The 27555-nt window shown below is 50.4% G+C and overlaps 1 protein-coding gene across 3 annotated transcripts; it reads left to right on the forward strand.

Annotated features, from left to right (window-relative positions):
* The first annotated feature begins 1090 nt into the window (after window positions 1-1090).
* OTUD5 (OTU deubiquitinase 5) lies at window positions 1091-27133 on the forward strand. Of its 3 annotated transcripts, none has more exons than XM_030846671.2 (9): window positions 1091-2454; window positions 12249-12342; window positions 20376-20440; window positions 20528-20684; window positions 20781-20929; window positions 24548-24751; window positions 26229-26430; window positions 26519-26632; window positions 26944-27133. In XM_030846671.2, exons 1-9 carry the CDS (start codon window positions 1864-1866, stop codon window positions 27066-27068), a joined length of 1701 nt encoding a protein of 566 aa, XP_030702531.1. In that variant the 5' UTR covers window positions 1091-1863; the 3' UTR covers window positions 27069-27133. The 3 variants fall into 3 exon arrangements, with proteins under 3 accessions (XP_030702531.1, XP_030702532.1, XP_030702533.1); XM_030846672.2 differs by having other exon boundaries at window positions 26947-27133; XM_030846673.2 differs by having other exon boundaries at window positions 12252-12342.
* The last annotated feature ends 422 nt before the right edge of the window (window positions 27134-27555 follow it).

The following is a 27555-nucleotide window of genomic DNA, read 5'->3' on the forward strand; positions in this document are numbered from 1 at the left end:
TGAGTAGGGAGTGGGATACATGGATCAAGTGAGATGGTCCTGAGAAGATTCAATGTGATAATGTACACAGGCATTTGGCACAGTGTCCTAAACACAGTAAGCCCAGTAAACGTGAGTCTTCTCCTCCCATTAAGTCTCAAGAGCAGAAAACACCACCATAGTCTGTTTATTACCAACACCCTTCAGGAAAGAACTTCAACTAGGGTTGGCATCTGAAGGGAGACGTTTAGGTGGCACTCAGAAGAGCTTTCTGATGGCCTGTATATGGCTTGGCTCTTAAGACTGGCAGGGAGCCCTCACCTCTCACAACAACTTCTCGGTTCATGAGCTCATCTCAACTCCATAACTACTCCCTGAGGTAGTCTGGGCAGGCATTATCATTCCCGTTTTACACATGGGTAACCTCAAATTTGAAACACAATGACCTCCTCAAGGTCATACAGTTGGTAATGGTCCACCGTGCCTGGGACTGAGGTCTTCCTGACTCCAAAGCCTGGGATTCTTTCCACTGCACTGCAGTGCAGACTAATTTATTGAGCACTTACTAGATGCCAGGCACAGCACCAGACGCTTTGCAAGCATTAACTTCTGATCCTTAAATTGGGATTATCATTGCCATTTTACAGAGAAGTAGAAATTGAGGATGGGGTGGGTGTTAAATGACTTGCCAGATATCACTCAGAAGGGGCACAGCTAGGATTAGCTTGTAGCTCTCCATCCGTTCAGTAGCAGGAATTTTACCAACCTTATTGCGAGACGCTGGTTGCTGACAGAGCTGGTTTACAAACTTTGCTCGATTCAGGTAAACACCATTGGGGGGACTTGTGGGGGTGGGGAAAGGCTGTGCCGCGCCTGCGCGCTAGCCACAGGGGCGGGGAGGTCAACATGAGGGCAGCGGTGCGCCGGTGCCAGAGTGGGCGTGTCTGCTTCCCAAACACCCACTGTCCCAATGGTGCATGTCTGTCCCAAGGTTGGCCCGTTCGACTTGAGTGGTGGCATGTCTTAACCAATCACTGCAGAACCCGGCCTGTTGCCAGGGTGAAGCTGTGCCCGCCTCTCTACCGGAGGCGGATTTCTGGTGGGTGGAAACGGAAGTGATGCTTCAGGGGCTAGCTAACCTCTGGGAGTGTTGATATTTTCCAGTCAGTCCGGCTGACTGGGGCCAAGTTGGAAGCCCGGAAGGGAGGCGATTTAAAAACTCGTGCACGGGGCAGGCCACGCTGTCCTGTTGCAGTGCCCCCGCCTGCGAGTCAGAGCCTCGGGGAGACAAGAGCACGACGGGACGAAGAGGAAAGGCAAGGAACAAGGGTGCCGACTTTGACTGAAATCTGAGACAGAGGGCAGGGGAGGGCGATCGTTCGCTTCTGATTGGCTCGTGGGCATCATCGAGGACCCACGCAACCGCTTCGATTGGTTGGTGCCCTCAATTGTTGTGGCGGCGGCGAAGATTTTGCCCACGTACTTCCGAGCGAGAGGCGGGGCTGCGCCCCGGCGCGCCTGCGCAACGCCCCGGGCCCCACCCGGTAGTTCAAGAACCTGCGAGGGGGCGGGGCGAAGAGGTGCTTGTTTTGGTTCTGTTTCCTTTGAAGCCGAAGGCCGGAACGAGCATAGCAATAAACTTGCTGGGCTTGGAGAGAAGGCTACGACAAGCTCGCCGCGGTGCCTTCATCTTGGACTTCACATCCGGGTTCTCCGGCCGCGTGACCCGCGCGCCGCCGACGTTCGAAAACCGGTGCCTCGATCTCTTTATCCGGGGCCCGGCGATCCCGTCGTGCTTCGCGCACTACTGTAGCCCCCCTCATCCGGGTCCTCTCCCGGCGTGCCCCGCGCCGAGTTTGGTGGGGGGTACTCGGCGGTGCCGCCATGACTATTCTCCCCAAAAAGAAACCACCGCCTCCCGACGCCGACCCCGCCAACGAGCCGCCGCCGCCCGGGCCGCTGCCCCCGGCGCCTCGCCGCGGCGGGGGTGTAGGCGTGGGCGGCGGCGGCACGGGTGTGGGTGGCAGCGATCGTGACCGTGACTCGGGAGTCGGCACCCGTCCTCGAGCCTCGCCACCGCCTCAGGGCCCGCTCCCGGGGCCACCGGGTGCCCTCCATCGCTGGGCGCTGGCCGTGCAGCCTGGCGCCGTGGCGGGACCCCGGCCACAGCAGGCCTCTCCTCCTCCTTGTGGGGGCCCCGGCGGTCCCGGCGGCGGTCCCGGTGACGCGTTGGGTGCTACAGCAACGGGCGTGGGCGCGGCGGGCGTGGTGGTGGGCGTGGGCAGTGCTGTGGGCGTGGGCGGCTGCTGCTCTGGGCCGGGTCACAGCAAGCGGCGGCGTCAAGCCCCTGGGGTTGGCGCGGTTGGCGGGGCCAGTCCTGAGCGGGAGGAGGTCGGCGCAGGTTACAACAGTGAGGATGAGTATGAAGCGGCTGCAGCGCGCATCGAGGCCATGGACCCCGCCACTGTCGAGCAGGTATGGGCGGGGGGTGACGGGTGACTGGGTGTGGTGGACGGGATGCCCAGACTGCGTAGGGACCCAAGGAAGGCTATTTGAGATCGCTCCAAGGGGCCTTTGTCTTCTCTCTGAGACTGGCACTCTTTTCTCTGGTAGTGGGGGTGTGAGAGACCCTATTTCCCCCGCCAAGGACTTGGGGTTAGAGGCCCCAGATAAGATGGAGGACTTAAAAGTGGGGTCTGTGATGTCTCCTAGGGCCGTAGTTGTCATTCTGGGCCCAGGGACCTCTTCGTGTAGGGCCAATAGGTAGGAACTCCCCAGGAGAGACAGGCAAGATGGAATGCCTCCTGAGAGGGGAGTCTCACGACTCTCCAGAGGACCTTGGTCTGTGTTCAGTGACTTGAGATTTCTTCTCCTCTGGGATAAGAGTTTAAGGCTTCTTCTCCAGGGAATACAAGTAAGGTGGAGATCTCAGAGATATGAGTGTCCCCAAGATACCAAAACCGTTTCAGGGGTCTGAGACACTCTATATAGGACAACCCCCTTCTCTTTCTCAGGGGGATACAGCACAGGACCATGCAGCAGTGGGGTCTGAGACTCCCTCTTCTAGAAGTCAAGGGCCTGACACACACACATACATACCCCCCTAAGATCCCCTTCCCTATGGGAACAAGGGTCAAAACCAACACCCTGGGACCAGAAAGTCTACTAGGGTACATGAGATTCATCCCCTTCTAAGTGACAAGGGTCTGTGCTTTCTCAAAGAGGTCTGAGACGTCTTTGGAGACAAGAGTCTGAATTTCTCTCTAGGAGCTTAAGCTATTTTTAAGGTCTAGACACCCGCCCCCCCAGCACCAGGCCTGAACCTTTCTTCAAGAAAATAGGACTCACTGTTTCGGATACTGGAACCTAGGATTGCCCCTGCTTATGGACTGGGGCTTTCAGAGACTGGGTCTGAAGCCTCTTCAGGAGACTGATACCCCTCCACAGAGGTCTTTAGGGGACTTTTCTCCTCAGGGAGTGGTCTGAGAATTCTCTTTGGGCATCTGAGACACTGTGCCAAGGACTCTTGAGCTTTCCCTCAAGGACAAGAGATGCATACCTACCCCAGTGGCCAGTGTGTCTCTAGAGGTGAGGTCCAAGCTTCCCCCTCAAGGAACTTAAGGTACTCCTCAGGAGCAGGAGGTCTCCCCTGACCAGATTTGAGCCCTGAGACCCTTCCCTTGGGGCATGGGTAGAGTCCCTGGGGAATAGGGTTCCGCATCTCCCCTCATGAGTTTGAACTTTCTCTCAGCATACGTGTACCCCAGTTTTAGAGGCCTTTTGGGGGCATAAGATTTCATGCCTTGGGGACTTGAGCCTAAGCCCCCCTTCCACTTTGAACTAAGTCCTGCGGGCTGCTCATTACTCTTGGGGACATGGGTAAGGTGGGATTCTGGGGGAAAGAGTCTGAGCCTCCTCGCAGGGGCCTGAGCTTCCCCTCTGGGACAAGAGATCCTTCACCTTAGGGAGGGGCTTGAGCTCCCCCCTTGGGTATGAGGCTCCTCCTCCCCTCCCTTCTCCCCCAACCAGGCAATCCTTTCTCACCAGGGAGAGGGACGGGAAGTCCTCCCCAATGTGGCCTGAGGCCTCCCCCATTGGACAGAAGGACCTGGATGCTTTTCACAGTCATAAGAACTCCCTACCTGAGCCTGCTCAGGCTAGGAAGTTCTCCTTACTTTCTGTGAGAAAGGTGTCAGGTACTGGGGACATGAGGACTGAGGCCTACCCTCAAGAGCTAGGAGATGTGTTGAGTCTCTCCCTGACCCAGCTATGCTTCTAATTTCCTGGATCAGGGAAATATTCTGAGCTTCCTGAATTTCTTTCAATAAGCTTTTTTCTTCCCAGAGACAGGGAAGGGGTTTGGGACATCCCCACTGCAGGAAATTCTCCACCCACATTCCTCTCCCTCTTGGTTCAGGTAAATCTTTGTGTACTTCACGGGGGCCAGGGCCAGGGCCTGGTTTTGAGCTCCTGTTCTTGTTCCCTTTCCATGCATTACTACTTCTCCAGGCAGGATAAATCATCTGCCAGGGTGAGGACCAGGAGTTATTTCTTCTCACTGGTTGCAGTAAAGTGTGCCTTTCCTTCTCCACAGAAACGAGGAGTCCCAGGAACAGAGAGAAAGTCATGTGCTGCCATGGTGACTAGAAAGACACCTCCTTACATCCCCTTTGCATCTCCTGGGCTAGGAGTCCCTCCCTTGTAATTGTTCCCATAAGAACATGGAAGTAAAGCTCTGTGGTTGCATGATACCTTCCCTTCCCAATGACGGAGGAGAGGCTTCACGTCCTCCCACTTCTTGGGACAAAGGGAGGAAGAAGATGCTTCTTTTTGCTTCACCTGGTTGAACTTGGGGATGAAAAGAGGGGAGATTCTTCCTGCAGCCCTAGGCTTAGTCCTGAACCGTCACTGGGGGCATTTATAACCCGGAGGCCAATTAGATCCTTGGGAAAGAGGGGAGTTGTTGAGAGGGAGCCCAGATGGTGAATCTGGTCCTTGTGACTACTCAGACTTATTGTCTGTCCTGGTGCTGTTACTGTATCTACTGCCTTTAGGAGCCCTTTTGACACCCTGGGGGTCCCAGTGCTAGGAAGGTGGTGTTGTCAGGGGTTTCCTTTCCCAGGTATGGCTGCCTTGCCGAGAGTCTCCCCTCTGAAAAGAATGGCTTGAGAGCGTCCTGAGCTTGAGGACGCCACAGAGCATTTTGTGAAGGGGGCCCGTGTGCTGAAGTGGTGGGAGAGGGTGGACCTGACACTGAAGCCAGGATGCCTGGGTTCCCACCCTGGCTCTGATGGGGCTTTTCTGGATGAAGCAGAATAGTTCTGCCTGTGCTCTCTGGGCCACAGTTTTCTCTTTGGTCAGGTAAGGAGCTGGTGAGGTATTGTTTAGCTTTGGGATTTTAGGGAGCTCACACCAAAGCCCTTTGGGCCTGGAGGTGACAGGGAACAGTAGGTGTCTTTCGAGGCAGAACTGGGTTCCTCTCCTCTCTCCCCTGCCTCTGTGTTCCCTCTCAACCATCCAAGCTTGGTGGTCAGGACAAGTCGCCTGGTCAGTGTGAGGCTCAGGATTGGCAGACAGTGATTTTTGTGGCCAGCTATGCTGTGGTGAATAAGCTCGGGGGTTGCCTGTTGGGAGACCTCTTGGATGGTTTGGAGGTAGGGTTATGTGTAGAAAAAGTTTAGGCTTTGGAGCTGGCAGGCCTGAGTTCAAATCCCAGGATCTCCTGCTTAGCTGCCAAAAGTCCACCCATGCCCAAGGTTATTGAGTGTCTGAATACCTGACCTGGCCCACCTTGGACCTTGGCTGATTCTTCTCTTGAAGTTTCCCCAGGATCATCTGGGTTCTTCCTAGGAGCCTTTGCAACAACTGATCTTTGTTGGCAAAAACCCTTCATTTGGCTTCTAGGAACCTGCTGATTCCTCTGGTGAGGAGGCAGAGTGGTATAGCAGGAAGTGGTCTCTGCCTGGGTCGTCTGGGTTTGAGTCCTGTATCTTTTGGTAGTTCTTTTTTCTGGGCCTCAGTTTCTCCATCCATAAAATGGGTAGTGGTGGGGAGGGAAGTTGTACTCATTGCTTTGAAGCTAGTTGTAATCTCTTTAATTCTCTGCTCTCTACTCCCCCCATCCATTGTGAAAGTTTTGAGTGGGACCCCTTGGCTTTGGGAGTATGCTATGAAGTTTCAAGCAGTTACCAGCTTCCCTCTCACCAGCCAGTGCTGTAGGCCTTTGTGTGTGTGTTTTTTGTTTTCTCTTGTTGTTGTTTTTATTTTTTGGCTTCACCACTCAGGATATGGGATCTTAGTTCCCTGACCAGGGATTGAACCTGCACCCCTTGCAGTGTAAGCATGGAGTCTTAACCGCTGGACCGCCAGGGAAGTCCCTATGTGTGTGTTTGTGTTTTTTTTGTTTGTTTGTTTTTTTAATTTATTTTTGGCTGTGTTGGGTCTTTGTTGCTGCGTGTGGGCTTTCTCTAGTTGCAGTGAGTGGGGGTACTCTTCGTTGCAGTGCACGGGCTTCTCATTGCAGTGGCTTCTCTTGTTGCGGAGCACAGGCTCTAGGCACGCAGGCTTCAGTAGTTGTGGCACACGGGCTCAGTAGTTGTGGCCGCACAGGCTTAGTTGCTCCGTGGCGTGTGGGATCTTCCCGGACCAGGGCTCAAACCCATGTCCCCTGCATTCGCAGGCGGATTCTTAACCACTGCGCCACCAGGGAAACCCCCTGTGTGTGTGTTTTTAACAGCTTTCTTGAGATATAATTCACACATCATGCATTTCACCAGTTCAAAGTGTACAATTCAGTGACTTTTAGTGTAGTCACAGAGTTGTACATCCATCACCACAGTCAATCAATTTTAGAACATTTTTTTCACCTCAGAAGGAAACCCTGCATCATCATCATCTCCCATCCCCTTATCCCCTCTCGGCCTCTGACAACCACTAATCTACTTTTTGTTTTGATTGATTTGTCTTTTCTGGATATTTCATATAAATGGGATCATACAACATGCAGTCCTTTGTGACTTCGTTCTTTCACTTAGCATAATGTTTTCAAGGTTCATCCATGTTGTAGCATGCATCAGGACTTTGTTTCTTTTTGTTGCAGAATAATAGAATCTTCATTTTTTAATCCCCCTCACCCCCCTACCCCAGTGGCCTGGCAGTAGGTTTGGGGCCTTTTGCTCTTTTCCGATTCCTCTGCCCTGGAGAGCTTGTGTTAGTCCTTAGCGGTGTGTCTGTCTGTTTCTCATTGGATGGGTTGCCTATGTTTAGCCCGTGGAGCAGAGCCAGTGTTCCTGGGTATTTTGGGGGAGAGAGGGGTGGTCTTGGCACCAGGCTTGCTGGGACAGAGCTGTGTAGCCCAGAATACTAAAAACCTCTTGGCCGTGGGTTCTGGGAAGACATCTGTCCATGAGCTGCCACTGCTACTGCCATCTCCCCCTGCCTCCTCCCCGTTTCAGTGGCAAGTCATTCATCAATAGACAGAGTCAGCAGCTTCCCAGGCTGGGAGGGGGGATTCCAGGCCCCTGCAGCCTTAATTCTAACCCTTTCCCTGGGGGGATGCAAACAGGGTGGATCTTGTGGGATGTGAGCATTGCCACGTTGCCTCACAGCTCACACAAGGGAGTACTACAAGGAGGTTGTATTTGTTTCCTGTGGTTGCTGTGACAAATTACCACAAACTGGGTGGTTTAAAACAACAGAAATTTATTCTCTCACAGTTCCGGAGGCCAGAAGTCCGAAATCAGTTTCACTGGGCCCAAATCAAGGTGTTGGCAGGGCCACACTCACTCCACAGGCTCTATGGGAGAATCCAGTCCTCTTCCAGCTTCTGATGGCTACTCCCATTCCTTGGTTTTTGACCGCATCACTCTGACCTCTGCCTGCTTCTCCTCTGTGTATGGGTGGTCTCCTCCTCTGTCTGTATCAGGTCTTCCTCTGCTGTTCTAAGGACACTCGTGATTGCATTTAGGTCCTACCCTGATACTCCAGGATAATCTCCCCATCGCAAGATTCTTAACCACATTTGCAAAGATCCTCTTCCTGTAGCATTTACAGGTTCCAGGGATTAGGGCCTGATGTCTTTGGGTGGTCATTATTCAGCCTTCTACAGGGGTGTTCTTGTTTCCCTTCCAGGGCGAGGAAGGGAACTCATTAAGTGCTCTCATACTGGGCAAAGTCCTATAATATTTGAGTCTTCCCAGTATCCCTATTATTGGGAGGCTTGTTATCCCATTTCACAGATTGGAAAACTGTGGCTCAGAGCAGTTCATCACATGGCTAATAATTAGTGGAGTTGGATTGAAACCTCAGTCAGTTGGGTCCTACAGCCTGCTTCAACTTCTCTTGTGCCTTTGGACCAGTAGGTTGCAGTCTTGTACCTTGGATCTCCTGGTGTCAGAGAGCTTTGCCCAACCCCTTTGTGGAGGCTCAGAGATGTGGAGGGAGTCAGCCACAGGTTCAGCAGTGGGCTTGGAAGATTCAGGGTCTGGACTTTTTGTATTTTTATTTTATTTTATTTATTTTTAATTTAATTTTTGGACTGCGCTGCACGGCATGTGGGATCTTAGTTCCCCAACCAGGGATCGAACCCTGCAGTGGAAGCACAAAATCTTAATCACTGGACCGCCAGGGAAGTCCCAGGGTCTGGATTTGACTTTCTTAGGCCTGGACATTGATGTAGCTTATGCCTGGGCCAGCTCCCACCTTTCACTTCCGCCAGACCTTCCTTCCTGGGCCATTTTCCTAAACGACTCTCAAGTTGGCACTTTCCTTGGAGGCTCCTATCCAGCTGGGGAAAGGAAAAGACTGTGCTCTGAACTCTTGGGACTCTAAGCTCTTTTTGGAGCCCAGGACCATGACCTCCCTGTTTTCTCCCCGCAGAGGGAGAGAGAGAAGGGGTTTCAGCCAGAGCCTGCTTTAAAGGCTGCTGGTGCCAAAGGCAGTGGGTGGCTAGTGGTCTGGCCTCCAGTTCCAGGCCCAGATGCTAGTCTGGCTGCCCCAGTACCAAAGCCTTGCTTGTGCAAGGGGAATGCTCAGGCCTTCTTCATTTTTAAGGACAAATCAGGATTTTCCCAAATGGGCTGCCAGGTACATCTCCATGCTGTGACTCATGAGGCTTCTCTTGTTGCCTTTACGCTAGGCTTTGCTGGTGCCCGAACCCCAGTTCCTTTCTGCCTTTGTAAAATGAAGATAATGCTTCCTGCCACCTGAGCTGTGGTAAGGACAGTTAAATGAGGTCACCTTTTGCATCTGGCACCTGGCATGGGCAGGCATTCGGCTAATATGAATTCATCTTTTTTCTTGGCCCTGCCCTGCTTACTTGCCTAGTCCTATCCAGGACTTTAGCTCTGCTGAACTCATTGCTGGGCCTCTGGCATCCCTGGAGTGACAGAAGTGATCTCTTATCCAATTAACAAGCATTTCTGGAGGTCTTGGTGTTTTACTCCTTTACCCAGGTGGCACCTCCTCTCAAGTGCCAGCCTTAATGACTGGCCAGATCCCTTCCTCTGTTTCACAGCACACCTGTGTTCACCTCTTTCAAAGCCCTTGCTCACACTTCAGTGTGGACATTGCCTGTTTCCCCACCCCTCTAGCAGTTCATGAATTTATCGAGGTTGAGACCAAATTTGATTCATTTCTCTGTCCTCATTGCCAGCCCAGGGTCTGACTTAGTAGCTGGTTGGTAAACCTTTGTTGGATGAGTAAGTAGGAGCCACTCTCGTCCTCTTTGATCCCCTGTCCCCTCTCGATCTCTTTTCCCCCCATCCTTGAGGGCAGGAGGTTGCTGTGTGCCCTGCTTTTTTAGAACTACTTCTTCTGTCCAGTCTGGGGTTGTAGTCATAGTTGCAGCTTCCCTGCTGAAGACCCCTGGCTAGGGCAGGCGCCATGGTGCTGGGAGATGGCTGACCCTGCAGGTCAGGGATAGGGGAACTGGCTGGAGTAGGCCAGTCCAATGTGACAGCCTCAGGGCAGGAGGGACACCTGGACTGCTGGAATGTTGTACCCAAACAAGAGTTTGTGCTGTGGAAGCCCATTAAGAGCTTCCAGGTGCCTTTGTCATCTCTGGAAAGCCAGCCACACCTTCCTGGCGTGCGGGCCCTGATGGTGGGGCTACTGGCTATTCCCTTGTCACCCTCTCTTCATCCCCTCCTGTCTAGCCACTCACCTGGGACTTTCTGAGGGCCTCTCAGTTGTATGTCATCTCTGTCTGTGCTGGTCTTGCCCCTTCTTCTGTTACTGATGACCACCTCACCAGTGCATGGTATGTTGTTTAGAAAGCCTTTTCAGGTCCTGAAGCCCCTCTGAACCTCTTGACAGCTGTCGGACAGATCACATATCCCCCGTTTGATAGGCTGAGGCTTGGAGAGTTCAGGTAGCTTACCTGAACTCATGCAACAAGTGAGTGACAGAGCTGGGGTTGGAACCCAGAGCTTTTTAGCCTCTAAACCCGGTGTTTCCTACTTTGCCAGGAATTTCTCTCACCTGAGCTGGCTAAAAATGGCCTGCAGAGAGGTGACCTCCTCTGTCTCATTGGCATTAGCCCAGATCCTGTAAATCCCTAGGCTGGGTCGTGTCCCCAAGGAGCAGCAGCCTTGGGATTTCTGGTCCCTAGACCTGATGCGGGCTCAGGCTGGCTTCTTCTGGTGGCCAGCAGATGGCGCGAGGAGGCTGGGAAAGATCTGCTGCTTCTGGTTCGTTTTGTTTTGAGATGGAAAACGTGTTTTAAGTGACACGGACATTATTTTTTAATAGATTTATTTTTTAGAGCAGTTTTAGGTTCACAGCAAAATTGAGCAGGAGGTACAGGGAGTTCCCATATACCCCTTGCCCCCCCACATTCAGAGCCACCCCCATAATCAGTGTCCCCCACCAAAGTGATACATTTGTTACAATCATTGGACCTACATGGACACATCATAATCACCCAAAGCCCATAGTTTACATTAGGGTTTGCTCTTAGTGTTGTACATTCTATGGGTTTGGATAAATGTATAATGATGTAACCACTCTTACAGTATGTAACAGTATGTAACAGTATGTTTCACTGCCCTAAACAGTATGTAACAGTATGTTTCACTGCCCTAAACATCCTATATGTTCCGCCTATTCATCTCTCCTTTATTTATTTATTTATTTATTTATTTATTCATTCATTCATTTATTTTTAGCCACGCCAGGCGGCATGCCGGATCTTAGTTCCCTGGCCAGGGATTGAACCCGTGCCCCCTGCAGTGGAAGCGTGGAATCTCAACCGCTGGATCACCAGGAAGTCCCTCTCCATTATTTTTTTTAAAAACATCTGAAAATACACACTTGTACAGATTCACTTAACCCCACACCTTTAGAGCCAGCTGTACTTTGGAATTCAGAAAATTTTCAGAATTTAGGAAAGTCACCTGGTATGTGTACTGTGTATTATGTAACACCTCCCGTCATAGTCAAACACCTGAATGTTTCTGCATAGAAATGTTTGAATATTCGCCTCTAGGTGGAATAAATGGGTTCTTGTCAACTCAGGTCGGATTGTGATGCTAAATGAGTTAGATAAAGACTTGATTTTAAAAGCTTTTAGAAGTTTGGAATTTTGGGTAAGGTATTGTATACCTCTTTTTATAAAGGAGGTGGTGAAGTAAAATCATCTGTAATACCAACATTTAGGGATAATATTTTGTTGTGTAAAGTCTTCCCAACTTTGTGTGCATGTGTGTTTGTATACATATGCATATATATATGTTAAATGTGTTCTATCACAAGTGACATCATACTTTGCATATGTTTTGCCTTATACAGTATATCTTGGAATTCCCTAGCTGTATGTGGAGCTCAGGAACTAGACTCTTGCCAGTCACTCCCTCCTAAACATCTCCCCTACCCTAAGTGACTAGAGGGGGTCCCCAGGTGAAACTTCTCGAGGTAGAGCCAGGTTTTCCCCCCCAGGCACTTGCTGGGTCTGGGCCTCTGGCTGCCTAGGGGAAGGCCCAACACTGGATTCTCAGCATGGTCAGCAGTGGTCAGAATACAGATGGGGCTTCTGCCCTTAGGGCAGCTGAGACCCCTCTGGGAGCAAGTCTGCTCACACAGTGACTGATTCCCTAAAAGAAAGGGTCTCCTCCTGCTTCACATGCACATAGAGTTGTCAAGCAGGGCAGAGAACTGGACCCTGCCCATTGTCCTCTCAGCCAATCATCTGGGCCCCTTGCGAGCTCAGGGGCAGGGCCCTGGGGCGAGGGTACAGGCCTTTCCTGTTGCTGACCCCCACCTCTTCCCTCCAGCAGGAGCACTGGTTTGAAAAGGCCCTGCGAGACAAGAAGGGCTTCATCATCAAGCAGATGAAGGAGGACGGCGCCTGTCTCTTCCGGGCTGTAGGTGAGTCTCTGCCTCAGCCTTCAAGGGCCTAGGGCTGCCCCTGAGCTGTGTCCCAGTTGTCAGTAGTAACCCGTGTGACAGGGTTGGGGGCAGAGTTAGCTGATCTTTTAGGGACTCCAGGCCCCAGCCTCAAGTTAGTGTCTGGCCTCTAGCCCTCAGTCATGAGGCAGTATGGTGGTATGAGAGTAATAACAGCAATAATAGTGATAAAGAAAGTAACATTACTTAGGGACAGATTTCTCTGTCAGACACTACAGGAAACCCTTTTAATTCTCCTCCAAGCTAGGTAAGTGTAGGACTATTGCTTCCAGTTGTTAGATGAGAAAAACATCTCAGAAATAGGGAATGACTTACCTAGGGTCAGAAATACATAGAACAGTCGGGAGTCGGAGTCTGGGTTAGGTTAGTCTGAGGCCTCTTAACTGCAGCACAAAGCTGTCGCCCTGGAATCATAGAACTTTTTTTAAACTTACACGAAAGAAGAATAGTGAACCCTCATGTACCCATCATTCATCTTCAAAATAATCGTTAACATATTGCCAGGCTTGTTTCATCACTACCCCACCCACTCTTTTTTACTCTTCTGAAATGAGTATTTTTAAAGCAAAACCCCATCATGGATCATCTCATTTGTAAATATTTCTGTATGTTTCTCTGACAGACAAGGGCCCTCTCTTTCTCTTTTAACATAACAAAAATGCCATTATCATACCTAACAAAATTAATAATTCCTTAATACCATCTGCTATCCAGTCTGAGCTAGATCTTTGAAACTTCTCTGGCTCTGAATCTCTGACTCAACAAGCAATTGTGAGGTCCTGTGCTGGTGTCCAAAGGAAGCTGGGAGTGTGATCTGATCCTCCCTTTGGAGCTCTGATATCTCCCAAGGAAAAGTGCCCTCCAATAGGAGCTTTGAGCTGGGAGTCAGAAGCCCTTTCTTCTAGTTCTTCCCCTGACTCATAACTTCCATTTTCCCATCTGTGAATGGTGTTGATTCTGAGGGGCTCATTGAATCCCTTCTGGGTCTGCTATTCTCTTAGTCTGTGCAGACCCATCATGTCTGTTGGTGGGCTGGACTGACTCAGGCTCCACTTCTGGCTCTACCACTGATTCTTGGTGTGCCCCTGGGCAAGCCCCTCTTTTTTCCCTGAGCCTGTTTTCTGTATCTCAGGTACCTGTGTACCATGAGGCTAAAAGATGTCGTGTTATAATGGTTAAATGAGATTACTTTAGTAAATCCCTTTAGTGCCTGACTTGGTAGACTCTCATGGAACAATAACATTGATAAAGCTTGAGTGCTATTATTAGTGGTGCCTCAGAGCCACAAATGTTTGAGTGGGTGAAAGAAAGTTAGGTGGGGTGACTGGTTGCCTCCCTATTCTACCAAGCAGAAGAGGTTCAGGCAATGGAATCTGCTGGGCTGGGAAAACTCCAACCTTCCTATCCCTGTGGCTCAAGTCCATGTTCTCCCTGGGATGTTTCCTAGAGAAAGAGCTAGGTTTGGGGGCATCTTGGACCAAAGGAAGGCAAAGAAAGAAGACGTGGGGGCCCATGAGGTGTTAGGCCTGTGCCGAGACCTTAGGTTGAATGTGGGCTAAGCAAGGCTGCTGGTGGAGTGAGGGTCAGAGAATGCAGCTGGGCATCTGGATCTTGGGTGGTCTTTGAGGCAGACCTTGGGCCTGGTGAGGACCTGGCTTGGCAGTAACCCATGTCAAGAACAAAATTTAAGTGTGTGTCCATCTAGCTGTTCTCCCCAAACACCTTCTGACCCTTCCCCCTCATTGGGGCCTTCCAGTAAGGGGCCTAAGTTTACAGGAAGAGCTGACCATGACAGGTTGAAGGCCTTTCCCTATCAGCACTATGGCTACACATTTCCTCTGACTGGGCTGCCCTTGGGTTTTCTTCGTAAAACCTCAGAAGCCCCACGGTCTCTCCCTGAGAAGTACATGATCCCCGGGTCTCTAGGCCTCACCTTGAGGTTTCCCTGGGGCAGAGTGCACAGGACATGTGCCTGGGAAGGGGACTTTATCCTCAAGCTTTCTGCTGCCCCTTTGCTTCCAGCCTAGCTTGGGACAGGGACAGGTGGTAGTTACCCTAGGCTCTGGTGAGAAGGGCTACAGGCTGCCACATATTGAATAGTAGAAGGACCACGTAACTGAGGGCTGGAATTGGAGGGGGGACCAACACAGAGACCACTCTGTCGTTCCTTGACCCCGAGTGATTGCTAGGCATTCCTCAGGGTGCTTCAGGTTCACCTGCAAAATTGCGATCATTATCCAATGAGACAGGTGAGAAGATTGAGGCTCAGGAAAGGGAAGTGACATGCTCAGGGTCATTAGTGGCAGAACTGCATGGGAACCAAGAGGTGTCCAAAGGACACATTCTTTCTATGACCCTAGGGAAGCCCTAGCTTCTTAGCTTAGCTGTCAACTGGCTGGGTGACCTTGGCTTTATTCCTTGACCTCTCTGGGTCTTACTTCTTCCAGCTAGGAACCTGTGGTCCTCTACTCTTAGGAATCCTGAGGCAGATGGGTTTCTACCCTCTGTTTTACCTCTGAGGTCTGGGTGTCCCCAGTGTGAACCAATATCCACTGCTTGTGCCCAGTTCTCTTTTCCACAACCACCTGTTGGGAACTCATGAGCATTGGCACAGGCTTGGGTGGAGTGGAATTGGGAGCCTGGGTCCCAGAGGTATCCTGTGGTCCACCCTGCCCCTGCTATGCTCAGATAACCTCCTCCTGGAAACGTGAGTCTGCATCTCTCTTCCCTCCCTCTCTCTATATGGCTTTGACTCAGCAAAAACCTCTGGCCCTGGCCCTGGCCCTGGCCCTGGTCTTGGCCTTGGCCTCAGCCTCTGTGGGCAGAGTGGCAGCCACATGTGCGTGTGTCTGCGTGGGCCTTGGGGATACAGCTGGGACTGTGCACGTTACAGTGATGGGCCCAGAAACATTAGCGAGGCCCACTGCTCTGGACCTTTTAGTCTTGGAACATGGACTATCAGCATTGGAGGAATGGATCTTAGATCAATTTTGACTCTTCTATAAAAGGGAAATAGGCCTTAAGAGAAAGTCAGGGCCTTATTATCTAGGTCACACAGCCAGTATCAGAACATTGGTGTTTGAGGTTGAACCAGGCCAGAAGGAGAAGAATCCCATGGGCCACCATGTACACCAGCTTCTGTTGACCTCTCTCTGCCCTGCCTCCTTCAGTGTTCCCATCTTTGCAGTGGGCATTTTATTTATCTATCTATCTATCTATTTATTTATTTATGGCTGCATCGGGTCTTAGTTGCAGCGCACGGGATCTTTCGTTGTGGTGCGCAGGCTCTCTATTTGTGGCATGCAGGCTGCCCTGCGGCATGTGGGATCTTAGTTCCCCTACCAGGGATCAAACCCACGTCCCTTGCATTGGAAGGCAGATTCTTAACCACTGGACCACCAGGGAAGTCCTGCAATGGGCATTCTTGAGTAGAGGAGCAGGCATCTCAGAGACCAGGCTATTAAGAGGGCTGAGTTCTGCTGTCTCCCCCGCTGAGGGTGTGCCAGTTGGGGTAGCTGGGGCCACAGGCCAGGTATGCACCACAGCTGCTTGACAGGCAGGTGAGGCCTTATTTTTGGTTCATCTCCTCAGTGGGGCCAGGGTTCCCACTGGGCCAGGAGAGAAGCAGGGAATAGAGCAGGTCCTGTCTCCCCCTACTGCTTTGTACACACATTCGTGTGGTTTGTTTTTAGATTTCCCTGCACACACCAAGCTTCCTTTTCTGTCCTCAGTGGAACTCGCTGTGGCTCTTCCAGCAGGCAGGTAGGCAGGCAGGCAGGCAGCAGCCTGGTAGGGAGGTAATCCCCAGGTGCCTCTAAAACAAATTGTAGGGCCTTGTACTTAAACTCTTTTATTTATTTTTTTAAAAAATTTATTACTATTATTTTTGGCTGCACCATGCAGTATGTGGGATCTTAGTTCCCCGACCAGGGATTGAACCCATGCCCCCTGCAGTGGCAGCATGGAGTCTTAATCACTGGACCTCTAATGAAGTTCCCCTTAAACTCTTTAGAGAGTCCAGGCTCTCCTGTCTTGCTCTTCCACATAATTCCTCAAAAAACAGTGACTACATTTTGGGGGACCTTCCCCCAGGCAGCAGGGGAGGGAGGTTGAGACAAGTCTGTTAGAGCTATTGGCTATTCCCCGCTTCCATCAGGCCCCGTGGCAAAGGCTAGGAAGGAGGTATGGAGGGGTCCTCAGTTTGTACAGCCTCATATCTTGTCCAGCCTTCAGTCTTTCCTGGTTGGTGGCAAGGGCATCTACTTGTTGGATGCGATAGTTCTCTGCAGTTGTGAGGGTTGTTGTGTGGGTATTTGGCCTCAGGGAACATCTTTGGCAGGATCTGCTGGTTGTGTGCATGCACATATGCATTTCTATGCTGGTGTCTCTGTATGCTCAGAGAAAGGACAGAAGTAGGGTGTGGGGAGGGAAAGTTCATGCTGACCTCTGTGGCCCTAGTGAGGGGTACAGCCCCTGATATCTGTAATCTCTGCCCACTTTCAGGCCTTTCCTGCGTTCCAGCTGATTCCTGCTTGTGCTGGTGGGGAAACTGAGGCAGTCAGGATCAGGCCTGGCCTAGAGAGTCAGGTGGCTAAGGTGATAGCTGGATTGGGAGTGGTGGTAATGTCACCTGGGGCGTCAGTGCTTGAAGTTACCAGTTACACCTTGAAAGCCTGGCCTCTCCTTCAACCTCCCAAATGTGTGACCTTGGGCCAACTATGCCACATTTCTGTACCTCAGTATCTGTCCTGTGGAAAGTAGGGTTTTTTTGGGTAAGAATGGAATGAGTTAGAATGTGAAAAGGCCTTGGTGGAACCAACTGTAGTATTGTACTGAGGATTTCTGAGCCCTATTTGGGTTGGGGACAGAGGTGAGGTAGTGGGGACCCCCTTTCAGCTGGACTCCGGGAGGGGAGAGCAGGTGCAGATTGCCAAGTGCAGTGTCAGCAAGAGGAGGAGTTTCGGTTTCTATCAAAACAAGTGCTGTGAATTCCCCTACCTCTGCAGGACCATTGGGCCCTTTCCCTCCACCTTAGACTCCACAGGGAAATCCAGCTCAGCCCCTGGTTCCATGTGCCACCTTCTCGGGAGGAGGAGGGCTTTCTGGAGGACAGAGGTAGGGCTGGCAAAATCAGACAAGCATCTCCTGAGTGAGGATTTCTGTGTTCTTAGCCCTGCACTGGGTGTTTTTCCTGCCTTATGTCATTCAAAAGATCCTTCTACTCTCCCTCATTGGCAAGGTACTGTTGCTCTGTTTCCTTGGTTCAGAGATGCACATTTTCTTACATGTTGATGATCCCCAAACTAGGGTACATCTTATAACCAGTGAGGTGGGTTCCCCCCTCCCAAAAGCTGTGATTAAATACATGTACCGTAGAGAAGGTGGTATTTTACATTTTATAGATAAGTAGAGAAGGTCATACTTTGCCCACATGTAAGGAACCCATTTTGTGAGGCCTGTTTGGTTGCTGAAGATTTGAACTATAGGCACAGAATGTAGGCTTGTGGACCTTTGGATTCAGCAAAGGTAGAGAACCAGTTCTGCCTTCATGAGGAGGGACAACCTAGACTTTGAGTTTGGGGCTTTCCTCTGGCTGATGAAGTGCAACAGAAATGAGGAAGGGCTTAATAAGTGGTTCCGGTGACATTCTAGCTGACTTGTGGGTGGCTGGCTATCTGAAGGAGTCATCGTCCTCCTTATGACAAACAGGAGCCCTGGCTCTTGAACACCTAGTATGCTTTAGGTGTTCGGCAGACCATCCCCGTAGTCTTTAACAACGCCCCATGAGAGGAAGAGGAGTTATCTCCCCCACTTTATGGTTAAGGACATTGCAGCCCAGAGTGGTTAAAGGCCTTTTCCAGTGCCACATAGCTTGGTTAAAGGCCTTTTCCAGTGCCACATAGCTAGGAGGCAGAAGAGCCTTTCTGTCAGGCAAAGGAGTCAGTGACAGGGCAATGGGGGGACCCTCATGGGAAGGTTCTCCCCCAACTCCCTTCCCTGTCTACAGTCTCCCCTCTTTCCCCCAACTTCTTGCATCTGGCATCTAGGTCGGGTAGATCTACCTCCCAGGCCTGGAAATGCCTGTTGACCCTTCCCTAGGAACATCTCAGCCACCTCCCTGAGCCTGATAGACCAACCCCTATTTTTTAACCCCTTCACTCCTGTCTCAGTTCCTGTTTACTGCAGCTGCTGACAGCACTGCCTCTTTGGCACCCCAAGTTTATTCTACAGAAATAGCTCCTCGGGCAGCTCCGGCAGCCACAGCGGGTTCTGTGGTCCTGGCTTCTAAGAAAGGCAGCGACAGGGGGCCCCCAGCCTGTGCACAGGGCATGTGACTTGCTGGAAGTGCTGCTGGGGGGTGGGGCAGGGGAGAGTGTGGCCGCAGAACCCACATCCTTGTTTACATCGGTGAAGGGACTACCCCTTCGCGCCTTCACAGCCCCCACTCCCCATCCCTCTCAGGTCTCTGCACCTCCAGGAGGACGTGAGACAGGCATGGGCCCCGTTTTCTATCTCAGAGCGGCCTTTTTCTCCTTATCTCACATAACCCTCCAGGGAAGGAAGGGGAGGGCAGCGAAGGCGTTCTTCTAGCGATTCTTCACAGAGGTAGACTGGCTGTCATGGAAGAACTCTGCAGTGTTCCCTGCAGGACCTGCCCCTGCCTCTGCCCCAGTGCCCCAGGGAGATCCCGTCAGAGCAACGGTCTGGGGAGACAAAGGGAAATTCCCTCTTCGTCTTAGCCAGTGGACATAAGGCGTGCCTCATCTTCAAGCCCACTTTAATTTCTCAGGCAGAAGGCTCCCTGGCTCCCGCAGCCTTCCCATCCACTCAGCAAACTGTTCCCAATTTCTTGCACTGCATCAGGCTCTGAGCTGGGGGTGGACTTGGATGTGAACTGCCCTCTGCCCTCAGTGGGAACCCAGTGTGATCAGGCAGATGAAGTCTGTACGCACCTTTGATAAATCTGGTGATAAGAGGTGCTCTGGAGGGTGGGGAACTGTTTTAAGAATACATTGATATTTGATAAGTAGGCAGACAAGGAGGATGGAAATAATGTCTTGAAAAGGGAACAGCATGTTTGAACATCCTTAAGTGAGGCAGAGGGAGCCTAGTTCTTATTGTGACCAAAACCCTATAATGCCTGGACCATTTGGGCCACAGGCTGCCTTTCCTGAATTAAGCTTAAGTTAGGTGCATATGTGTCTTATCTCTCTTATAGAATACATGCTTCTTGCAGATAGGGGCAGGATTTTACTCACCTCTATCACCTTCACAGTACTGCACGTTCAGGCCCCACTACAGGAAAGGGGGCTCTGAGTGACTGCTCTGTCCCAAACCCAGTGCTAGTCACTTCACACCTATTATCTCATTAATCCCACGAGAGCCCTGCCAGGAAGTCATCCAGCTCCATCCCATGTTACACGTGAGGCATATGAAGGTCAGAACACTTGGGTCATTTGCCTCTGGTCATTTTGCTCACTAGTACCTAGCAGAATTGGGCTTAGAGCCCAGTTGTTTTTCTTTTCCTTTCCTTTCCTTTTTTTTTTAACCTTATAAAGGCCATACTGACTCCTGAGAGTCAGGAAACTGAATTATAGAATTGAATCTGTCACAGACTTGACTTCTGTGTGACCTTGGTCAAGCCACAAACTCCCCGAGCCTCAGTTTCCTCATGTGAAAAGTGAAGGGGGTGTATGTGGAATTGAAGGTGCTTAAGGCCACTTAGGGATTTAAAATGTTTGTTGACAAAGTCATCTGCTCAAGAGGCCTGTGGTTGTGTCCCTCTTACCTGTACTCTTGTTCTTAAAGACTGTCCCTGCCTGCCTCTATTTTCATGACCCTATTCCAGCCCACAAGGCCAAGAACTCTCCATGCCTTAGGGTAGGAAAGGGCATTTCCCTGGCCCCCAGCCCTCCACCCCCAAGGATGTTCTGTGACTCAGAACTCTTCTTTGGTGGCAGCTCTGACCCCAGCCTCTCCTTCTGTCCCCACAGCTGACCAGGTGTATGGAGACCAGGACATGCATGAGGTTGTGCGAAAGCACTGCATGGACTATCTGGTGAGACTTTGCAGAGACCTTGGGGCGGGGGCAGAGTGGGAGGATCTCTTCTCTACATAGAGCTTGCTCCTCTGATCTATTCTGCAGATGAAGAATGCCGACTACTTCTCTAACTATGTCACAGAGGACTTTACCACCTACATCAACCGGAAGCGGAAAAACAACTGCCATGGCAACCACATTGAGATGCAGGCCATGGCAGAGATGTACAACCGGCCCGTGGAGGTGTACCAGTACAGCACAGGTACTTCTGTGGTGTTGGTGAGCGACTGATCACGCCTGGTCCGAGCCTGCCCCACCCAGCCCATTGTGGATGCTCCCTCCTTCTCTTTCTCTGCAGAACCCATCAACACATTCCATGGGATCCATCAAAATGAGGATGAACCCATCCGTGTCAGCTACCATCGGAATATCCACTACAATTCAGTGGTGAATCCTAACAAGGCCACCATTGGCGTGGGGCTGGGCCTGCCATCATTCAAACCGGGGGTAAGCAGGTCCCCATGCCCAGAATGGATGCTGGATATAGAGACCAGAAATCTCTGTTGGAGTTTCAGTTTTGCCCCTAGCCCACAAAAATATCCTGTCCCCTCTCTGAGTCGCCCGTAAGGTCTCACCTCTGTGAAGTTAGGAAGTTACCCAAGGTGATCTCTCAGGGCTCATTCTGTGGTCTTGGTTTGCCTGTCTGAGCTGGTTCACCCATCTTTTGTGCCTGTTAAGGGTTGGCATTTGGGGATATGGAGTCACACTTGGGAACTGTGAGCCAGGGCTTGGTCTGGGTGTCTTGGCACCCACATGGATCCTCCTCCGAACCTCAGCAGGTACAGACAACTGTGGTCACAGAGACTTGGAGTGTAGGCCTGGCCCCACAACTTACTGGCTTGGGACCTAAGGCAGATTGTACAAGTAATTTGACTTGGTAGCTTGGCCGATACAGAAAGTGCCTAACACTGGGCCTGGTGCCTAGTAGGTGCTCAGAAGGTGGCAGTACATTTTCTCAGCACACAGTGACAGATTCTGATTCTCTGTCTCATAAACAGTTGTCTGCTGGGGATTTTGGTATCTTCTATTCAGGTTTCACTTCCTACAAACAGAAAGTGCTCCTGCCTCATTTTAGGAAACACACCCTAACACCAACACACCCTCTAGCATAAAGGTTTTTTGGTTTTGTTTTTTAAATTTTTAATCTCAGAACAGTTTTAGATTTATGTAATTATTGTGATTATAGAATTCCCATATACCCTCCTATGATTAACGTATTAGCATAGTGTATTTGTCATACTTAATGAACCAATATTGATATATTAACTAAAGACCATATTTCTGTGACAGTTTTTCTGAATTTCCTTGTTTTTGATCTGTTTACAGACTCTATAGTTTTGCCTTTTCTAGAATGTCATATAATTGGAATCATAACAGTATGTAGTTTTTCCAATGGCTTCTTTCAAGTAACACTGTACACTTAAGATTCATCCGTGACTTTCTGTGGTTTGATCATATGTATCTTTTCTTTTTCCTTTTGTTAAAAATGTGAGTGCCCTAAGTTTTTTTTTTAGTAGACTTGTTTAGAATAGTTTTAGATTTACAGAAAAATTGAGAAGATAGTAAAGAGTTCCCATATACCCTGCTCCCCCTTGCACACATTTTTGCTATTATTCACATATCAGATGACTGTGATACATTTGTTACAATATATGAACCAATATTGACACATCATTATTAACTAAAGTCATAATATCTCCTTAGGCTCCCCTGTCTGTGATGGCTTCTCACACTTTCATGTTTTTGGTGACATTGACAGTTTTGAGGAGTACTGGTCAGCTATATTGTAGGATGTTTCTCTTTCGGAATTTGTCTGATGTTTTTCTCATGATTAGACTGGGGCTGTGGGTTTCAGGGAGGAGGATCACAGTGGTAAAGTGCCATTCTCATCACATCATATCAACAGTGTATACTGTGAACGTGATTTATAACTGTTGATGTCGACCTTGATCATCTGGCAGAAGTAGCGTTTATCAAGTTTTCTCCACTGTAAAATTAGTCTTCCCCCCCACCACCCCCTTTTCCATGCTGTACTGTTTGGAAGGAAGTCATTTACAGCCCACACTTAAGAAGTGGGGTTAGGGAATTCCCTGGCAGTCCAGTGGTTAGGACTCGTGCTTTAACTGCCGAGAGCCCGGCTTCAATCCCTGGTTGGGGAACTAAGATCCCACAAGCCGCACAACACAGCCAAAAAAAAAAAAGAGGATACACTCCATCTTCTTGAGAGCAGAGTATCTACATAAATTATTTGGAATTCTTCTGCAAGGGAGATTTGTCTCTTATCCTCCATTATTAATTTATTCAATCATTTGTATCATTGTGGACTGATGGGTATATCTTTAATACTTTTACACTTTGGGTTATAATCCAATAGTATTTTTATTTGATGCTCAAATTTTTCCAATTTTGGCTATTGGGAGCTCCTTTTGTTGGTTCCTGCGTCTCTGACATACCCCCATCATTGTGGTGGTGTGTTTTGGGAGCGCGGAGTGTTTCTTGGTTTGTTCGTTTTTCTTTTATTTATTTATTTATTTTAATTAATTAATTTATTTATTTATTTTTGGCTGTGTTGGGTCTTCGTTGCTGCACGCGGGCTTTCTCTAGTTGCGGCGAGCGGGGGCTCCTCTTCGTTACAGTGCACGGGCTTCTCACTGCAGTGGCTTCTCTTGTTGCGGAGCACGGGCTCTAGGCACACAGGCTTCAGTAGTTGTGGCACGCAAGCTCAGTAGTTGTGGTTCGCAGGCTCAGCAGCTGTGGCGCACGGGCTTAGTTGCCCCACGGCATGTGGGATCTTCCCAGAGCAGGGCTTGAACCCGTGTCTCCTGCATTGGCAGGCGATTCTTAACCACTGCGCCACCAGGGAAGTCCCTGTTTTATTTTGTTTTGAATACTTACTTTCTGGCACTGCAAGGTGCTCCAGGCTCACCTTGTATATTTCCTGCCCCATTCCTAGAACCAGCCATTTCTCCAAGGAGTCCTAGTTCCTTTTATTGGAGAATGTTATTAGAAACCAGCATCTGAGTGCTGAGTTTGCTCCTTGCTATTGGGGTATCCTTGTTTCTAGGCCCTTTCAGCTGACAAAACAAGGAAGTATATGTGTATATACTAACCTGTGTGTATACACGTATCTAGAAATATTTCTATATGTAACCATCCATATCTACATGAAGCTATAGTTCTTACTGATATCTTTAACTGATGGGTACCTTGTTGTTATTTTTAATTTGCAGTTCCTAATGACAAATGGTGTTGAGCATCTTTTCATGGGCTTATTTGCCATCTGTATATCTTCTTTGAAGTTGTATGTTTAGATTTTTTCCCCATTTTTTAATTGGCTTATTCTAACAGAGTTTTACATTCTTTTTGGACTGTTATCCATGGGTAAAAAATTACATTTTACATCATTACTTAGTGCATGCACACATTGGTGTGTGGTGTGTATATGTGCATTAAAATAAGTTTCACTGAGCAATACTTCACATTTATTCCCTGGGATATGCACTGATACTTTTCATTATTCCGTTTTTAAAAATCTGTTATGTCTCACAGCCTGACAGAGAACACTCTCACACAGTGTTCCACAACTCATAGCACCTCACACCATGCTGACACTGTTCTCTTGTCCAGTTAAATGCCCCAATAGTCCCTCTACCCTGTGCACACAGAGCTCACTTCTTGGGTGATCTTTTCTCCTTGTCCCATCTGGGCATAGGTGAGGAAGGCCTCAACAACTGAGTCGTCACTGGGTGAGGCTTCTTTAAATTCTAGCCCTGGCTGGAGAACACCTGACTGCCCCAGACTTAGTACTTCAGTTGAGGTGTCTTGGGGTTGGGAGCAGAGCTTCTGAGTATAGGAGTTTGGAATGACACGTCCCACAACCCAAACCTGCCTTCCCCCAGCCCCTGATGAATAGGCAGCCTGCCCAGGGGGTTGCTTAGTAAGAGTACCTGCCTTTGTGCCTCCTCTCTTGCGGGCCTGTGGGCCCACCTCCCTGAGCCAGTTCTGGCTCTTGGCCAGAGTTCAGAGTGTCAGCCCACATCACTGTTCCTCCCCCACTCCTTGCAGTTTGCAGAGCAGTCCCTGATGAAGAATGCCATAAAAACATCGGAGGAGTCGTGGATTGAACAGCAGATGCTGGAAGACAAGAAGCGGGCCACAGACTGGGAGGCCACAAATGAGGCCATTGAGGAGCAGGTGGCTCGGGAGTCCTACCTGCAGTGGCTGAGGGATCAGGAGAAACAGGCTCGCCAAGTCCGTGGCCCCAGCCAGGTGGGTCCTGGGGTCTGTCACTAGCCTGGCTAAGAACCTGTTAATTCCCACGTTCTGCCCACAAACAGGCAGAAAAAAACTAAGCAGTTTTGGCATCTGGGAGAGAAGGAAGCTCCCAGCCCCGTCTGTACCTTATCTTGGCCTTAGTCTTGGCATTGTGCCTTAGAACTCTCAACGCTTGTGCAGAACTAGCTCTTTTAAGGAGTGAGGGAGGGCAGCCACTGATGGTGACATGCCGGGTTCATGGATAGTTTCAGAGGGACAGGCTCTTGCTGAATGTTCTTGTGTGGCAGGCTGTGTGCTGAGGATGTAAAATCAGGTCTGGCCCACTCCACCCTCAGTGATTCTGTCTGTTAAGGGAAACACATGCATCAGTGGGACCCTTGACCCTGGCTGGGAGACCAGTGAAGGTGAGGGCTCTGGTCAGTCTCCACACAGAAAGGTTGAATTTTTAGGGCAGGGAGTGGGGCATGACAGCCAGGCATTTGAGGAATCACAAGGAGTTTAGAGTGATTAATAGACATTGGCAAGAGCTGAGTAATTCGTTGAACAAATATTTATTGCAGGCACTGTTCTCAGTGTATAGGGGTACATTGGTGAGCCGGGCAGTCCCAGATCCCTGTACTTGTGGTACTTACATTTATGCAGAGTGGAACAAAATAAACATAATGAATAAATTAATTGAGAGGTGGTATGCATGAAAGATGTAGAGCAGGATAAAGGGGATGAGTAGGACTGAGTGGGGCTGGGAGTTCACAGTATTAAATAGCATGGTCAGGGTTGGCCTCAGAGCAGGTGAGATTTGAGCAAAAGCTTGCAGAGGTGAGGGGATTAAGTGCCTATGCCAGGGAAGGCAGAGGGCCAGCTAGAGCAAAGGCCCTGAAGTAAGTGCACACCAGGTGTGATTCAGAAGCAGCCTGGAGGCCATTGTGGCAGAAGAGAATGTAGTAGTAGATGGAGTCGGAAGGCGGTGGGGCCAGATTGGAAGGGGCTTGTGGGCTGTGGTGAGAACTTTGGCTTTTTTTCTGAATGAGGCAGAAGCCATGAGAGGGTTGTGAGCAGAGAAAGAGTGGGATCTGACTTAGGATTTAACAGGATCCTCCTGACTGCTGAGTGTAGAATGGAGTCTAGGGGGCAAGGGTGAAAGCAGGGGACCAAAAAGGAGAAGGCTACCATAGCAGTTCTGGTGACTGACGACAGTGCTGGCAAGGGAGGGGGTGAGAAGGGGATAGATTCTGGATCTATTTTGAAGGTGGAGGTAACAGGTTTCCTGTCAGATTGGCTGTAAGGGTGTGAGAGGGGCTTTAAAAGAGCTTACCTTCATCCTGTGGTCCATTGTGTGAACAGGAATGGTGGTGGCCTATGTAGAAGCTATATCATAGCCAGGATCCTGGGAGGGAGCGAGCCCTTTGGGAATGGGGCAGAGGAGGGTTGCGACTGGTGTTGGTCTTTACCTCCTCATCCTTGCTCACTGCAGCCCCGGAAAGCCAGCGCCACGTGCAGCTCTGCCACAGCAGCAGCCTCCAGTGGTCTGGAGGAGTGGACCAGCCGGTCCCCAAGGCAGCGGAGTTCAGCCTCGTCACCCGAGCACCCTGAGCTGCATGCCGAGCTGGGCATCAAGCCTCCTTCCCCAGGCACTGTCTTAGCTCTTGCCAAACCTCCTTCACCCTGTGCACCAGGTCAGTGACTTGCTGATAGGGAGCATGCAGGGGTCAGGAGGTCCTGCCTAGGTCCTGAGCCCTGCCTCTGACTGTCCATCTGCCCCAGGTACGAGCAGCCAGTTTTCGACAGGGGCCGACCGGGCTACTTCTCCCCTCGTGTCCCTCTACCCTACTCTGGAGTGCCGGGCCCTCATTCAGCAGATGTCCCCCTCTGCCTTTGGTAAGCCTCCTCTGTCTATGGTCCAGGGGCCAGCTGGGAGTTGGGGAGAGATGGCAGAACCAGCTTGTCCTGCAAAGGGGGCTTCTTGGGCCTCTGGCCATCTCCCCAGGAAAAGAGAATTTTTCAGGTCCAAGAGTCTGTCCCAGAGGCGGATCTGAGTGGGGTTTTGTAGGCCCAGAGGAGTCTTCTCCTTAGAGAAAAGAGTGATGGGGGCCTGAATGGGATCTCTCCAGAGCCAGGGATCAGCAAAGGGCAAGGAGAAGGCAGGCTTTAAAGTGCTCTGTCATCCTTTCTCCCTTCCTCTTGCCCAGCAGGCCTGAACGACTGGGATGATGATGAGATCCTAGCGTCGGTGCTGGCAGTGTCCCAACAGGAATACCTAGACAGTATGAAGAAAAACAAAGTGCACAGAGACCCACCCCCAGACAAGAGTTGATGGAGACCCAGAGACTGGAGACCATCTCCCAACCCCCACACTCCTGCCCTCTGGTGCCACCCCACCTTCTTTGGCTTTCTTCCCTCTTGCCTTCTTCCTTCTTCCCTCTCTCCCCTCCTTTCACTCCTCCCCACTTCCCTCCGGCTAGCCCACCCTGCGCGCCCTCTCATCGCTGCCACCACCATCATCACCTGTCTCTTCGCCAGCTGATGTGCCCTGTTGCCCCCTGCACAGCACCATCCCTGCATTCCACAGGGGACTCGGGCAAGGGTGCTGAAGGTAGGCGAGAGGCACACAGAGACAAACCAACTGGCAGCCAGGCAGCCCCTGAGGAGAGACATTCAGACAGAGGAAAGTCTCCTTGTCCCCGATTCCTTCCAAGATCAGAAACTTGTCACCCCACCACAAATGATGCCGGGGAGGTGGGAGGAAGAAGTGGGAAAATCCCCTTCCCAGTACCCCAAGAATGTCTGAGCCTTCAATGTTG

Source organism: Globicephala melas, chromosome X (assembly GCF_963455315.2).
Source record: "Globicephala melas chromosome X, mGloMel1.2, whole genome shotgun sequence".
Classification (NCBI taxonomy): Eukaryota; Metazoa; Chordata; class Mammalia; order Artiodactyla; family Delphinidae; genus Globicephala; species Globicephala melas.